A 13291-nucleotide genomic window follows, 5' to 3' on the forward strand; every position below is an offset into this window, starting at 1 on the left:
TTCATGCTCATGGGTCACGAGAACAAGACGCAAGAAACGGATCCAACGTGGAAAGCAACGTGGCCCAACCTGACTTGGTGGAAGAGGGAGTTTGAGGTCAAGATGGCGGCGCACTACAGTTTTTGACTTTAATGTAGAAGGAGAACATTGTATTCGCGCAACCTTCATTCAGCTGTTCAAGTCACTCCCCCAAAAGAGCCTTCGTAATCTAAAGACCATCTCTTAACTAGATCGAATTTGCGAAAAAGCGAATTGTCACAATAGCCACTGAGAAAAATTCTGGTGACTACCATTCCTTGAATGGTACCTTTCCAACGTCACTAGTGTCAAGTTTGATTAAAATGGGTTTGGTATGGTGCATCTTGAACGCGTGAAGAGAGTCCTACAGTGTGTCTCATGCTTGGATGTTCGCTTACAGGAGATCAGTCAACACGATAGACGCAGACGGTATCCGAGTCTCTCGCACATCTTGCTCCATCAAGCGACGTCGACTACTACTTCTATCTCCCTCTCCCGCCAAACACACCCCAACCACCCAGCACCTCGCGCTCGCCCCAGAACACCCAGTCATCCGCCCCGGCCTTGCTCAGCCCCTCTCTCCTCTTCCACTCGCCCAGCTCGCCCCATCGCATTAGAAGATTTCCATCAACCATCCCGCGCCCCACGATTCCTGCATCCCATCCGCCATCCTCAGAATCGCTGGCTCGGAAAGCCTTCGGATTTAAACCGCACGCCGAGTCCAGCGCGTTGGCTAAGAAAGCACTGAGGCCTGAGAGACGGCGGTAGCTTGATTCGGAGAGGGGCGTGATGAGCGCCAGGGTTCCTGATTGGGTAGTATGCAGGATTTGGTGGACGGGCTGTGAAGAGGAAGGGGTGTCCATATCCACATCATCATCGTAGCCGTTTGTAGCCATGAATTCAGATGTCGTAGGCATTTTGAGACTGGACTGGACGAGTGTGAGGGTTGTTGGGAAGTGTGCCGTGTGGAAGGTGGATTTGTGAAGGAGACGGGCCCCGCCTGCAGATTTAGGATCTGTTTTGATTGAGTCAGTACTTTGCGTGGTGATGGCATAGCATTGAGGAGAGGTATGGAAGACGTACTTTCAGGATCATACTGCAAGACTTGCAGATTCATATCTGCGTCTGCAACAATAATGTGGAGTTGTTCGTCGAATGGAAGAAACTCGGTTGTGATGCATTCGAGCTGGTGTTTACTACGGCCGAAGAGCATCATCTTATATGGTTCTTCCTGTTCGAATTATCAGTACCAGCACTTGTGACTCGCCTTCCGGTTCGACTTACTGTGTAGCCTGTAAACCAAACGCCCTTGAATGCGTCGCCCATCAACAGCATACCAGTGTCTGGAAGATTTTTGAGTGTGGTGACGTAACATTGCATGTCCATGAAAGCTACTGGTAGTAAAGTCCCATCCTCTTTCAGGCCTCTGACCATGCATTTCTGGCCCTGCGCCATGATGAGGAAGCCTTGGGTTCCAAGCTCCGAGACGGCGGATACTGCGCCCTTGACTTCATCTTTCACAATGAGCTTCAAGCGTTTATTGGTTTCCGGACGCTCAGGATCAGGGACAACGTTGATCACCTCGAAGATTCGGATGCATCCCTTTGTCGCGAGGTCTTCTCCATGGACTACTGATGTTCCGACAGCAATGAGGTCTTTGCGTTGGTGAGTCGCTTCTGATACCTCGAGGTTGAGGCTCTTGATACACAGAATGACTTCCTGTGGGTCAAAGATGTGGGTATCGATCTCTGTCCATGTTTTCTCGTCAATGACCTTAAGTACGCCACGCTCGACACGCGGCTTGAAGGCAGTGTCTTCTTTGGGCAATGCCTCATGGTAAGTGTCGTCTGGATTGAGGGCAAATTCTTCTTGCTGCCCCGTGCCTACGATATAGAGCCCCTTTGGATGGTAAGCAAAGGTGTGAACCTCGGAGCCTAATGGTAGTTGCCGTGTAGCCCAGCCTAGGTGTCCAAAATGTGTTTGTGGAGGGAGTTGAGAGATGCGAAGAGTATCAGTGGTATCGAGGTACGCGAAACCACGCTCGCAAGACGAGGTGTGGAATCGAGTGAGACCCTTGATGGCCTTTCCGCTCATCCCAATAACGCGGGGCGCACTAGATGATTCCTTGAAAATGAATGATGGTGATGCTCCACGCTGAAAGACAGTGCTGTAGCCGCATATGTTGTCCAGCGCTAGGAGGGTGCTTTCGATCTTGACCTCTTCCGAGGCCTCATCTGCCTCTTCAGGGAACCTCGGAACATGCTGTTGCGACAGCTTGACCCATCTCAGGTTCTTCGTCCACAGCTCGGTCGAGGATCGTGCAGGAGAGTGGAAGGCCTTGTAGATGACGAGATCGTCGTTTGGGGTCCGGACCTAGAGATGTTAGTACATAATCGTTTGGTTCCTAGCTGTAGGACTCACGATAAGATGTGGCGACCTTGTAGTCGCATCGCCAAGGTCAGCAGCGAGAATCTCGGTGATGGTGGCCTTGGCTGCACTGCGTCGAGGCACATAGTCGACAGTCAGTACAGGCGGTAAGAACCCTAGACCTTCTGCGACATAGCTGGGCTTCTCGAGCTCTGACATGGCGAAAACATGGAGGCCGCCTTCCGGTGTCAATAGGAAAGCGAAGACCTCAGTGAAAGTGGATGATCTGAAGAGCGATGCTGACAACCACTTGGTCGAAGACAGCCCGCTGGCCTCCACATCTTCCAGCTCACCGTCGCCGCTCGCCTTGAAGATCTTGACGCTGGAGTCTTCACGCAGGATCAACAGGTATGGGTCGGCGAAACTAGCATTGATGATGCGGAGTTCGTCGCCACTCTCTTCGTCTTCCATGGGAAGAATTTGGTCCATGTTGAGCTCTGTCCTGTTTTTAGCATTGAGTCACCACGTTCAATCCAGGAACGTACCAGAGTCGTATGTTCGAACTTCAGTGCGCATGACCTGCACCACCTTGGTCCCCCTTGCCAGAACACCAACGCTCAACGTGGAACCCTCTTCACGCTCAAAATCACCCTTGTCGGTAGCCGTGAGCTCATTGCCGCTCACTTCGTACACCGTGGTCACCTCGTTGCCATCCTCGCCAGCTCGGCAGACCACTAGGTACTGATCGTAGTCAACATCCGAAGACATATTGGCCTCGGTGTCTTCGCCAAACGCGGCAGAGACACCTTGAGGCATCGCCTTCTTAGCATGCACAGCCCACACTCCCTTGGCCGAGACCAGCTCTGTCTGCGCGAGCTTGACTGGGTGCAATTCGCGATTTAGGGTGGTGATGGTCCCAGCAGCTCCTCGTCCGGTCGAAGCCACGATCTCTCCTTTGTTGATTGAGTCAGTGTCGTTGCCAGGATGTAGAACAACTTGGTTGATGGGTGCTATGCTAGGCAAGATATCGTGTATCCTGAATGTGTAAGACCCAAGGGCAGAAGGCTCCGCAGCGGCCGATGTGATCTTCTTCACAGCTGGTGCTGTGTCGTTGTAGAGGTCGTCGTCCAGATCGTCGACTTCATCCTCGAGGTCCGACATATCGTCGTCCTGGTCAAGTCCAGCGTCTGACTGCTTTCGTCGCAGTTGAGTGGAGGCGCTTGTCCAGCCTATCAATGCTGACTCGCCGTCTTCGCTGCCGATGAACAGACGCCCACGCCCCAGGTTGGTCGTGCATGAAGCACCTGCCTTGAGTAGGTGTCCGCCATGTTCAGCGTCAACCGGTTGAACCGTCATGCCAGACACAGTGCGGCCGTCCAGCGTAAAAGTCAAGATCAGCAGTCGTCCGTCGTTCAGTACAATAAGGACATCGCCCGATTCTTGGGATAGCAGCTCGACAGTGCACCCTTCCAGCCGCAGTGCCAGGCTAGATTGGTCGCTAAGTGGGAAGGATGTGCAGGCCTTGGCAAACTCGTTGACAGCCACGCCGTTGGCCTTGCCCGCCTGGTCTACATGAATGATGTCGTTGCCACCAACCAACAGCGCACCGCCGATTGGGTGTGGCAGGGGCACGACCCTGTTGACATCGTAGGGCAGGCCTGTGACGGACAGCAGCGTGGTGGAGGCTTTGTGCTCGAGGTCGAGGGTGAAGACAGTGTAGGTGAGGATGTCTTTGCGGTAGGCGAGCAGCGACGGAGCCGTGGCCTGCGAGGCGGCGATGACACCGAACGTGGGCTCGCGGTACTCGTGCAGGAAGGCGAGGTGGACGGGGTGGGTGAGGGTGGGGTCGAGGTTGGTCAAGGGCAGGACAAACGACGACGAGTAGGGGGTTGCGTGTGCGTCGTCGCCGTTGGCTGTGTTGTTGTTTGTGTTTGTGCTGGCGGTGTTCTTCCTCTCGTCGTCCGAGTCGTAGTCGTCCTCGGCCAGGTCGCGCTGGCGGAAGGGCAGGATGGCGAGGTTGTGGGCGCCGAACTTGAGGGCGGCGCATCTGTTGCTGGGATCGGCGGTGAGGAAGTTGTGCGTGTCTTTCAGCTCAGCACTCCACGGGGCAAGGCCAGGCAAGTCGGGGTTCTCATAGTAGTGTATTGATATTGTATGGAGGTTGTAGCTCTCCGGGTCCCACTCCAGCAAGCTCAGCTTTGCGTCCCTGAATGCGACCAGCAGCGCCTCCGCCTTTGACTTTGTGTTGAGCGCCTTGACGCGCGCGAGCGAGAGGACGGTGCCGGCCAAGGGGAACTCGCCGAGCAGCACCAGCCTGGACGTGTTCTCGGTGCGCTGCACCTGCACGTCGGCGGCCTCGGTGTCGAGGTTGGCGGCCGCATTCTCAGCGCCGTCCTCGCCGGGCTTGACCTCGGTGACGGTGGCACGCAGCTCGAAGACCTGCAGCAGCGAGTTCTTGGCGACAACGAGGTTGGTCGCGCGCGACGACACAAAGGGCAGGGTGACGGCATGGCTGACGGCCGTCGGCGGCGCCAGCTCAGTGTAGCATTGCATGGGGCGGGCGTGGGGGCGCAGTGCTGCTCCTGCTCCTCATCCGATGCTACGAGACGGCCTTGGATCGACGCTGTCAGGGTCACGATGGTGTTGTTGGGTGTCGCGCGTCGAATGTCAAAAGAGCTAAGAGCCAAGAGTTGAACGCTAAGAGCTCGGAGCTAAACGCTAGGAGCTAGGAGCTAAACGCCAAGAGCTAAACGCTAAGAGCTCCCTGGCCAGGTTTGTTTCGCTAGCCCCTGTCGCCCTGTCGCTCCGTCGCTCTGGCTCTGTCGATCCCGCGGTAGAACGTCATACTACCACCTACCACTTCTCCGCAGCTTTCAGGTTCAGGCTGCAGCACTCTCTCCCTCTCTCCCTCTCTCATCGCACCCTTCACTCGAACATCTCAAGTGCAGCGCATAGGCATCGTCCCATCTCACACCGGATCGCCATTGACGCCGCCACAGCACCATGGCGCTCATCCAGACCAGCCTCATCTGGGTCGCCTACGCCGTCGCCATTGGCATCCTGCTTGCCATAGCCTCCGTCTTCGTCTTCGTCTACCAGACGCCCCGTGAACGCGCCGCCTCGGCCACCATCGTGTGCATCTTCACTACCCTTGCCCTGCTTGCGACTGTCCTGCTTATTCCCGTCGATGTTGCTCTCGTCTCGTCGACCAGCCGCTCCAGCCTCGGCCGCAAGAAGGACTGGGCCACCCCAGAGAAGGTGCACGACATCACCCACACCCTGCAGATCGTCTACTACCTGCTGTACTCGCTCGACGCCCTTCTCTGCCTGCTGGTCGTGCCCTTTACCTACTTTTACAACGAAGAATACGACGACGATGCTGCCGAGCACGGCGAGCAGACCGTAGGACAGCGCATCTTGGGCGCGCTCAAGTACACAATCGCATTCCTCCTCTTTATCGTCATCATCTTCCTCGTCGGCTTCTTCGTTCCCTTCGCCAAGCAGGCAAAGGGCGACAAGGGCCTGGACCTTGACTTCTTCAAGCATCTGTTGGCCGAGAACCGTAAGCAATCCCAAGCTCGCTTTGTATTCTTCTGCTCACACTCCCAGATGGCGAGCGTGCTCTGTCATTCGCTCTCGGACTCCTCATGACCATTGGAACCATTCTCTTCGTTCTGTACACGGGCGCTGGCATGGCTCTTCTCCCAGTCGCCATGATCAAGTCTGCGCCCTCCATCTCTGCACCCACACTCGCCGCCAACACAGCATCACAGCTCGAGGCCAACCGCGAGCGTCAGAGGCAACTCGAAGGCCGTGCTGAGGGCCGCCAGAACGGACTCGATGCTCGGGATAGGCGTGAGCTGGAAGCCCTCAACCGCGAAGAGCGCACACTCATCCGCCGCGAGCGTCTTGCTGCCGAGTCTAGCGGAGAAGACCGACACTGGATCGTCAAGACCTGGATTAAGATTGAGGCCATTTTCCGCCCTCTGAAGCTAGTCGGCGGTCTAGTCCTCATGCTTTTCGCCCTCTTCATCTTCGCCAGCATGCTCATCACCGGCATCGACAAGGCCAAGAACTCCATCTGTGGAGCGCACTGCGGTTACATCCTCGGCCATATCAACATCTTCCAGCCCCTGAACTGGATTCTCGTCAAGTCCTCCAAGGTCTTCCCTATTGACTACGTCCTCTTCTTGCTCCTGGTCCTGTTTCTTTTCTCCGCTTCGGTCGTTGGCATCGCCACTGCAGGCATCCGTTTCCTCTGGCTCACCATCTTCAAGATTCGCAAGGGCCACACCTCCCCGCAGGCCCTTCTCATGGCCACTGTGCTCCTCACCCTTATCGTCCTGGCCATCAACTACTCCGTCGCCATGGTTGTTGCGCCCCAGTATGCCACGTTTGGCCCGCAGACGTACTGCGACCTCCCTGTCAACCACCTTGGTGATCAGCCCGACTGCTCCGAGCACAAGGAGGCTGTCAAAGCCTGCTCTGAACTCGCAGACAATCCCGTCGCAAAGGATGTATGCACGCCTTCCGTGCTCAGCACCTTCATCAACCGCGTCACTATCAACTTTCCGTTCTTCGGCGTTGTGCTCTTCTGGGCTCAATTCGCCTTCTTGGGCGTGTATCTGATCGTGTTCCTGACCACACTCTTCAAAGTGCCCCAGCTGGACCAGGACCAGCTCGACCGTGATCTTGAAGAGGACGAAGAGGAGGGTCTGCTTGCTAGCACGGGACGCAGGTTCGGTGCAACGTGGCAAGACATTACCGGCCGCTCCAAGAACACTTACGGCGCCACTGAGTCGAGGAACGGCGGCCGCAGCGGCGAAGGCGAAGGGTTGTTGTAAAGAGCCAGTCTTGATCCTCAAGGGTGGAATCTGACCTTTTAATCTCTTCTCCCATACATTCATGCCCATATCTTTTCGGTCTACCGGTCTGCTTTGGATGGATACATGCTCATGATACCTTATGTTTGTTTTTGGCGCTACAGTCTAGTCACTTCCAATCAGTTCCAATCAATTCAACGTTGTACATGACTCCCTATCGAAACCACCACACCAGCGCTTGGCAACCCAACTACGCTTCCCAACCTTCTCTACCGTCGCCAGTAGCCGCCCGAGCAGACCACGCCCACTCCTTCAGCACCCATCGAACACTGGCCCGATTCTCCGCTTGCCACATGCCATGTCATTGTACTCGTGGTACCACAACAACACATGGCGATTTCGCACTCCAGTATCGCTCGGCCTAGACGCGCGTTGCATTCATTCACCCCATCTAGTAGTGCAGTACCAAAAGTATTTTCGTCATCGTTATGGTTGTTGTGGAAGACCTACATTGTTACACTTCGCTGCCCCCTTTCTTTATCATTGTTCGTCTTTGGGTTTGCAGGATGTCGTAAGTGTGGTGGAGTGACATACGTGTTAGCTGAAGGTGATGTAGTTCGCGTGGTTGAGAAGGGTGCATGTCAGGTTGGAGAGCATCGATTGGGGTTGGAGAGGGGATGGCGTGCCTCTAGGTTCAGTGTTGTGACGTCTTACTGTCCAAAGGATGTGGGATGTTTGGTGGGATGTTTGGTGGGGAGATGGGTTGAGGTGGAGTTGTACTGCATGAATGAAATGGCAAGGGCTGTTCGGTGGATCACGCAAAACTTTGTGGGGAGAAAAGGGAAAGAGCAGGTTGTGATGGGATAGACATGTTCTCATTCAAATGTTATTCATAGCTTCTCAGCTTTTCGATCCACCTCGTGGGCCGCGACGCTTAGAGCGACCTCTTGCCGCCCTTTGACTTTCCGCCAAAGCCGGGGCCCTTGCCGCCGCCACGGCCCTTGTCGATTTTGACAATGAAGACGCCGCGCTCGATGGTGTTGACGAGGATGTAGCCGGAGGGGAACAGGAAGTGGGACCAGGTGCCGACGAAGGTCACGGTGCCCTCGCCCGCGTCGTCCTCGGGGTAGATGTCGAAGAAGGCCTCGGTAGTGACGCCCTTGCCGGTGGGGTCCTTCTTGATGGAGCGGATGTCGTGGACCCAGAGACCGTTGCCGTAGTTGGACTGGTAAGCCAGGCCGTCGACAATGTACAGGTTGTGGTCAATGCCCTTCTTGTCGGTGGCGAAGAAGTTACCGGTGTACTTGGGGTTCTTGAGGTCAGACAGATCAGCAATGTGGGTGACGGGGCGGCCAGACGCGGCAGGACCGGCCTTGTTCTGCTCGTCGAGCTCGTCGTTGAACAGGATGAACTGGTGCCAGTTGCGCTCGGTCCACCAACCCTGGTGGGTGTAGGAGGCGCCGGGGTACGAGAGCTTGGACAGGACCTCGGATGCAGGCTTGCCGTCTTTGGAGGTCGAGTCGTAAATGGTGACGGTGTCCTAGCAGGGAACAAGTGTTAGTTGCTGACATATCTTAACTGCAGCTGGTGCTAGAGACTACGAGGAAACGAATATACATACTTCATTGTAACCCACGCAGATGTTGCGTCCGCGGTAGCGGCGGTCAGGGCCGTTGTAGGTCACGCATTGCGCGTCGTGGACGTAGCCGTCCTGGCTGGCACAGCCGGGGGTGGAGGGCTTGGTGGGGTCCTTGAGATCAATGTACTGCAGACCGGCAGCACAAGTCTGGTTGCGGGGTTGAGCACCGACGGCAATGGCGTACTCGTTGTCCCAGTCAATGACAATGTTGTGTGTGCGACCGATGGGGAGGGTGTCGCTGAAGAGACCAGTCAGGTCCTTCTGGGTGTCAAAGACCTTGGGGTTCTTGGGGTCAAGCGTAAGAAGCTTGTTGAGGTCGAAGATCTGCACGTTATGGTTGACGGCCTCAGAGCCGATGACAACGTAGTCGTTCAGGACTCGGATCTCGCGCCATCGGGAACCAATGGGGTCCTGAGCAGGCAGGCGACCGATGTACTCAATCTTGCCCTTCTTGGTGATCTCAATGAAGGCAGCACCGCTGAACTGGCCAATGATACCAAACTCACGGCCGTTCTTGGCAGTCCACCCCCAACTGGAGGATCCACGACCCTCGGGGCCACCAAGATCAGCGTGGTTGGCAAAGTCGTAGAGGTCGATGTTGTCGCAACGGAAAGTCTGGTTGGCATTGCCCTTCTCGACAATGGCGAGTCCCTTCTTGCACTCGACCTTCTCCTTCTTGCCGAACTTGACGGCCTCGTAGTTCTTCCACGACGGCCACAGCTCGGTGTTGTTGGCACCAACGCGCAGCTCCTCATCGTGTGCCCATTGGTCCTAGAGATGGTTAATATTCGTTGATTGGCTGGCCATCGGCAGCACCTACAGTCTTGAGCTTCATCAAGTGAGCGTGGACAGCACCCGATGCATACTCTTGGGCAGAGTACGCCGCGGCGTTAACCGCAACGGGCAATGCGAGGGAAGCCAGAGAGAACTTCATCTTGGCGGCAGATGCAGTGGAGTTGGATTGAGCAAGAATGAGCACATTGTCTTACGGCGACACATGTCACTATTTATACAGCATTGTCTCGCTGTTTGGATCCGACTTCTTCGCACTGCATCTTCATCCAGCAGTTCATCTGCTCGTTACCGGCTTGGAAGTCGACCATCGGTGCTGGGCAGACACGCGCGCTTGGCATACTACACCGGTTGAAGAAGGTGAGATCAGCACCAAACTTTACCCTTCAGGCAGGTGAGGTGTCTAGCTTCTGGATGCTGTGCACTCGCCACAGCAGCTCTCAAGTGATAACACCTTGCGCCATTTGACGCTATCACTGGGCGTCTTGGCCCGCATCGCTTTGCAGGTTGTTGCTGTTCGGACGAAGTCAACACGAGCCATGAAGGTGCGAGCCAAGACACCATAGATTGAACAACTCAGGAACAGGCGTGGAGCAAGCACTCGCTGCAGGACCAAGACTTCTTCGATACTTCGTCATGCGAGCCGCTCAGGTTCCCAGATCCGCGCGATAGAACAACTAGAGATGAGATGAAGCAGTTGGTGGTTTTGGTGGACTAGACTCGAGGGGAAACAATACGACGTCTTTGGCGGAGCTGGTCTGGCAGCGGAAGGCACTTGCGCGTGCCAAGAGTTATTTTTGCGGGGGCGGGACGCCGTCGACGACAGACTTGGTCTTGCACAACAAGACCGTCCAACCGTTGCCAGCCGCGGCCACCTCGTACACCTGCCTAAAAGACGATCGCGTGGAGGTAACTGACATCAAGGTACACAGTCTGGAGGTAAGGCAAATTCGCCACTTCGACGCGCATGCTTGTGCTTTATTGGCTTGCCGTGTAAATGCAGGCAAGAGAGGTCTTCGTCGGGTCTTGCACTCCGAATTTTCCATCCCATCGCCTCGGTGTCGTGGCAAACTCCTCCGTCACTCAATCGAAAGGCTGCATGTGCTCAGCGGAATGACGAATCCAGTGCATACACCTCAAAAAAAGAGCGTTAGGCCTTGTACGGAACCAATCCTGGTGTTGGAGGCCTCCCTTTTGCAGTCTGAGTGGAGCGACTTACTTCATGGCCCAATATCAGAAGCTGTGTAGATATGAATGATTATAGGGTAGGATACGTCTATGAGCTTCGCTGACCCACCTGGATTGCAAGGTGTTGCACTCTAGATGGAATCATGTGATACCTGAGCTACACGATCCGGTACAACATGAGCCCGAGTGCTACATCATCGAGCCGAAGTCAACGAAGATCCGCCTATCAAGGACGCGAAACAGTGAGGTCCCCAACGTTGTGCGTCTGCGGCACGTCAGTAATCTGAAGCCAATTGGAAAGAAACCCCTGGCGCAGGGCGTGTCAGGCACGCCTATAGATAAGCAGCGAAGGATTCGGGAAGGGAGTGTGGGAACGCAGGGACCTGTGCTGAAAGAGCGGAAACGCAAAGAATACATTTTGATCCTAGGCCCGCCTTAAGTTTCGTACAGCAGCGCTGTTTGAGTCTCGATGACACGGCTATGCTCCAAGTAACGTCATCCAGTACCATCGCTCATACGCTCAAGAGAGACAAGACTCGCGCAATCATGCTTCACAACGGCTCTTGAACCCTAGTCATTCATCTCACTCCCAATACCCCAGGAAGCACCTCAAAGCTCCAAACTGTGCCAACGCTGCGTCAAAACACGGCTGCTATTAGTACCCACACTTGGATACTATATCCACCTCAATACCTGGATGCTCAATCTCAACCAGCACACGTAGCTTGCTCAGTGCCCTCGCTCTCACTTTCTTTGTTTCCTCTTCGTTACTATTCCATCCCCACTTATGCAGCACGACCTCAATCTCAATCCGCTTCAACCCCTCCAGATCCCACTGTTCCATATTTGGCGTATCCATCCAAAAGATAGGGCTCACACTCAGACCACACACGCCCTCGGTGATGTAGCTCCGTTGGTGGTACTTGACAGATGTGATCGATTTGCGTTGCACATGCGTCAGGGACTGGACCCAGATGCGCAGGTGGCCGTTGTGGCGGCCCTCGAAGGTGCTGTACAAGTAGGGAAAGAGACGGGCTTCGGCATATATCTGGCGATTGACTTGTAGAAGGGCCAGGGCATGTGGGCTGGCGTTGTTGGCGCGTGGCTTGCCTTCGGTCATATTGATTGACCAAGTGTTGCCGCCGAGAGCGAAGGCGTAAATCTCATTGCGGAGCTCGGCAGGGAGGCGGAAGAGTTTTGAGTCGGTTTGCGCGTTAGGTGTTCTGTTTTTGTTAGTTTGTCTATTGCAAATGTTGTGAAAATACTCACTTGAGACCAGACTCGATCGTACGCATGGGCTCCGTCATGGTTTGTATACCCTTGCGTTATTCTACGGTCGCGCCTGACACAGTGTTGGTTTAATTACTGTGCGCGAGTTGATAGTTGACACTGATCAATGGATAATTGGTGGTATGTGCGTGGTGAAGGCTGAATATATCTCAAGTGCGACTTTGCCGACACCCAATCTGGACGATGCTTTCACTTGACTTGCATCGAGGAAAACTTGAATTACAATAGCTGAAATAGCTGGTACATGGTGAAATTCAAAATTTTATGAATGTGGAACTCAGTGAATCTATTGCTGACAATAAACCGACGAGAAACTCATGCAAACTCACCAATCCCTTTGCAGAAGGGAATCTTCTGTCGAGGCTTACAGTCTTTAATTTGCTTAGCCACCCAGCTGATCACTTAATCACTTGTCTAGAGTTACTCAGAAAGCTGGTATTCCCAGAAAAGCTGGTATGCCCTGGCTTCATGTAGCTTACCTATTTGACGCATTCCAAAGATACTAATTCGTAACCGACCTTCGCCTTTTCTTCCAATGTCTTGTGGAGGGCCCGGACATTCTCCACGATCTGCTTCACTGCGGTCGCGTTCCGTTCCTGTAGTTGTGCACCTCGATGCGAACGTGTATGCGATATACGCTTGGGTAGATGTAAAGCATGTCAAATCGTGCTCGGAAGTCAATTCGGCACATCTCCGTTACGGTTTTGAAGCAGATTATTTTGGTCCTGAATCCAATGAATGTGACAGCCAGTTTCTGTGCTGCGATACGTTCGTATGAAAAGTCGTACCTGACGAAGTAAGGGAGATCGTCAATAAGTGTAAAAGTGTTGTGGACTTAGGGTAGCAAGTTCGCTTCAGCGGTAATCTGGCGTCAGGCATGAAGAACAAGCTCATACTTCCTAGGAAGTCCTCCGTGAAACCCCACTGGGTACCTATTTCCCCCTAGCACGTATCTGTAGATCAAGTTTCGCACCTCTAGTAGAAGGCGCAACAAAGGCGAATCCGGCTACTTTTTTTCCCCCTACTGCTAAGTCGTCGGTGCCATGGTGGTGCTCATCTCAGCATACGCCAAATGTTTCAATTGTACTTACATATCTAGACTCGCATCATGCAGGCTTTGCTCATCCACTTTCTTGTTGGCACACCGTACCGAGAGCGAGGGTACGAAACGTTT

General features: G+C 54.4%; 5 protein-coding genes across 5 annotated transcripts, besides 2 other annotated features; 1 reads left to right on the forward strand and 4 right to left on the reverse strand.

The window, feature by feature from the left end:
• Nucleotides 1–500: 500 nt before the first annotated feature.
• EKO05_0002331 (mRNA cleavage and polyadenylation factor subunit) lies at nucleotides 501–4938 on the reverse strand (the record flags this gene model as incomplete). Its single annotated transcript, XM_038944132.1, has 5 exons — nucleotides 501–1033; nucleotides 1102–1249; nucleotides 1303–2391; nucleotides 2440–2882; nucleotides 2931–4938. 5 exons carry the CDS (start codon nucleotides 4936–4938, stop codon nucleotides 501–503), a joined length of 4221 nt encoding a protein of 1406 aa, XP_038793004.1.
• A 118-nt stretch (nucleotides 4939–5056) lies between these two features.
• Nucleotides 5057–5147: a tandem repeat.
• A 130-nt stretch (nucleotides 5148–5277) lies between these two features.
• Nucleotides 5278–5300: a tandem repeat.
• An 88-nt stretch (nucleotides 5301–5388) lies between these two features.
• On the forward strand, nucleotides 5389–7229 carry EKO05_0002332 (uncharacterized protein; the record flags this gene model as incomplete). Its single annotated transcript, XM_038944092.1, has 2 exons — nucleotides 5389–5947; nucleotides 5995–7229. 2 exons carry the CDS (start codon nucleotides 5389–5391, stop codon nucleotides 7227–7229), a joined length of 1794 nt encoding a protein of 597 aa, XP_038793005.1.
• Nucleotides 7230–8142: 913 nt separating this feature from the next.
• Nucleotides 8143–9781, reverse strand: EKO05_0002333 (uncharacterized protein; the record flags this gene model as incomplete). The annotated part of the gene is made up of 3 exons (XM_038944171.1): nucleotides 8143–8748; nucleotides 8830–9618; nucleotides 9668–9781. 3 exons carry the CDS (start codon nucleotides 9779–9781, stop codon nucleotides 8143–8145), a joined length of 1509 nt encoding a protein of 502 aa, XP_038793006.1.
• Nucleotides 9782–10430: 649 nt separating this feature from the next.
• EKO05_0002334 (uncharacterized protein) lies at nucleotides 10431–10685 on the reverse strand (the record flags this gene model as incomplete). The annotated part of the gene is made up of 1 exon (XM_059635886.1): nucleotides 10431–10685. One exon carries the CDS (start codon nucleotides 10683–10685, stop codon nucleotides 10431–10433), a length of 255 nt encoding a protein of 84 aa, XP_059491869.1.
• Nucleotides 10686–11482: 797 nt separating this feature from the next.
• EKO05_0002335 (beta transducin) lies at nucleotides 11483–12134 on the reverse strand (the record flags this gene model as incomplete). Its single annotated transcript, XM_038943989.1, has 2 exons — nucleotides 11483–12050; nucleotides 12097–12134. 2 exons carry the CDS (start codon nucleotides 12132–12134, stop codon nucleotides 11483–11485), a joined length of 606 nt encoding a protein of 201 aa, XP_038793007.1.
• Between the last annotated feature and the right edge of the window lie 1157 nt (nucleotides 12135–13291).

This window comes from Ascochyta rabiei, chromosome 3 (genome assembly GCF_004011695.2).
Source record: "Ascochyta rabiei chromosome 3, complete sequence".
NCBI classification, from domain to species: Eukaryota; Fungi; Ascomycota; class Dothideomycetes; order Pleosporales; family Didymellaceae; genus Ascochyta; species Ascochyta rabiei.